This window comes from Notolepis coatsorum (genome assembly GCF_963971535.1).
Source record: "Notolepis coatsorum genome assembly, chromosome: 2".
Taxonomy (NCBI): Eukaryota; Metazoa; Chordata; class Actinopteri; order Aulopiformes; family Paralepididae; genus Notolepis; species Notolepis coatsorum.
Window position 1 is genome coordinate 212,231,776 of NC_140166.1, and position 1,929 is coordinate 212,233,704.

Genomic DNA, 1,929 nt, shown 5'->3' on the forward strand with positions numbered 1-1,929 from the left:
TCTCCTTCTCTCTCCCCTCTCTCCCTCTTGTCTCTTCCTCTCCTCCTCTCTCATTCTCTCTCCCCTCTCTCCCTCTTGTCTCTCTTCCTCTCCTCCTCTCTCCTCCTCTCTCCCCTCTCTCCCCTCTTGTCTCTTCCTCTCTCCCCTCTCTCCCCTCTCCCTCTTGTCTCTCTTCCTCTCCCCTCTCTCCCCTCTCTTCCTCTCTCCCTCTTGTCTCTCTTCCTCTCCTCCTCTCTCCTCCTCTCTCCCCTCTCTCCCTCTTGTCTCTCTTCCTCTCCTTCTCTCTCCCTTCTCTCACCCTCTTGTCTCTCTTCCTCTCCTCCTCTCTCCCCTCTCTCCCTCCTCTCTCCCTCTTGTCTCTCTTCCTCTCCTCCTCTCTCCCCTCTCTCCCTCCTCTCTCCCTCTTGTCTCTCCTCCTCTCTCCTCCTCTCTCCTCCTCTCTCCCCTCTCTCCCTTCTCTCTCCCTCTTGTCTCCCCTCCTCTCCTCCTCTCTCCCCTCTCTCCCCTCTCTCCCTCTTGTCTCTCCTCCTCTCTCCCTCTTGTCTCTCTCCCTCTTGTCTCTCCTCCTCTCCCCTCTCTCCCTTCTCTCTCCCTTCTCTCTTCTCTCTCTCCTCCTCTCCTCTCTCCCCTCTCTCTTCCTCTCCTCCTCTCTCCTCCTCTCTCTCCTCCTCTCTCCCCTCTCTCCCTCTTGTCTCTCCTCCTCTCTCCTTCTCTCTCCCCTCTCTCCCTCGTCTCTCTTCCTCTCCTCCTCTCTCCCCTCTCCCTCCTCTCTCTCCTCTCTCCCCTCTCTCCCCTCTCTCCCTCCTCTCTCTCCTCTCCTCCTCTCTCTGTGTTGTGTTGAACAGGACCATCCTAGGAGGCCACACTGACTCCAGCATCGACGTCTCGGACCCCGTCAGCGACCGCTTCTACAAGGAGGTCTGGATGACCACCGCTGCACGCAATGCCTCCATCTACGAGAAGGTGAGGTGAACGTGACGTGAGGCGTATGACTGTTCTTCTCGTGTGTTAAAACATCTTCGTATTTCATCGGTGCATTGACTGGTGTCGAGGAACGCTGGCCTCGCTCATGGTCACCCTTGAGGCTCTCAAAGCCACGTAAGCCATTCCATTATTAATTCCCTTGGGGAAATTCAGGTGTCATAGCAGCACAGGGGAGGGGGAGGGGAAGTACACGTACGGGCAGGGTAATGGAACATTTAAAACGTATAAATATCAAGAGTAGAGGTGAAGAACCACATAAAGTATGAATAAAGAAAATACACAGTTCAAAAATATGAAGATGAAGGTGAGGGTCTGGATGAGTGGATGAGTCTGTGGCTGAACGCTCTGAAGTTACTACATGTGTGAACGTCTGATCAACAGCCCTGCTAGACCTCTGCCAACCTGCTTAATTCAGGAGATACATCTCTTGTGTGGAAGAGACATTGCCTTTTAAATTTTTTATTATTATTATTCTTTAAGCAAACTATGTAATTGTTCAGTCTGCCTATTTTATTTTGTATGTATGTACCAACTTGACTGTCAATAGAACACATGTGTAATTGAATTGGTGGGTCTCTTAGAATCTGTCTGACTGTAAATGATTTAATTAAACTTAAATAAATGAATGTGTGTATGTGTGTGTGTGTGCTTGCATGCATGCGTGTGTGTCTGTGTGTGTGTATGTGCTTGTATGCATGCGTGTCTGTGTGTATGTGTGTGTGTGTGCTTGCATGCATGCGTGTGTGTCTATGTGTGTGTGTGTGTGTGTGTGCTTGCATGCATGCGTGTGTGTCTATGTGTGTGTGTGTGCTTGCATGCATGCGTGTGTGTCTATGTGTGTGTGTGTGTGTGTGTGCTTGCATGCATGCGTGTGTGTCTGTGTCTGTGTGTGTGCTTGCATGCATGCCTGCGTGTGTGTTTGTGTGTGCTTGCCTGCGTGTGTGT

At 51.0% G+C, this 1,929-nt stretch overlaps 1 protein-coding gene across 1 annotated transcript in view; it reads right to left on the reverse strand.

Annotated features, from left to right (window-relative positions):
- LOC311223729 (traf2 and NCK-interacting protein kinase-like) overlaps positions 1 to 1,030 on the reverse strand; it is a gene marked incomplete at its 5' end in the record, with an annotated part of 29,155 nt that extends 28,125 nt beyond the window's left edge. Inside the window, 1 exon segment of the mRNA XM_084308501.1 lies at positions 958 to 1,030. Coding sequence (XP_084164627.1) covers positions 958 to 1,030 — 73 coding nt within the window.
- Between the last annotated feature and the right edge of the window lie 899 nt (positions 1,031 to 1,929).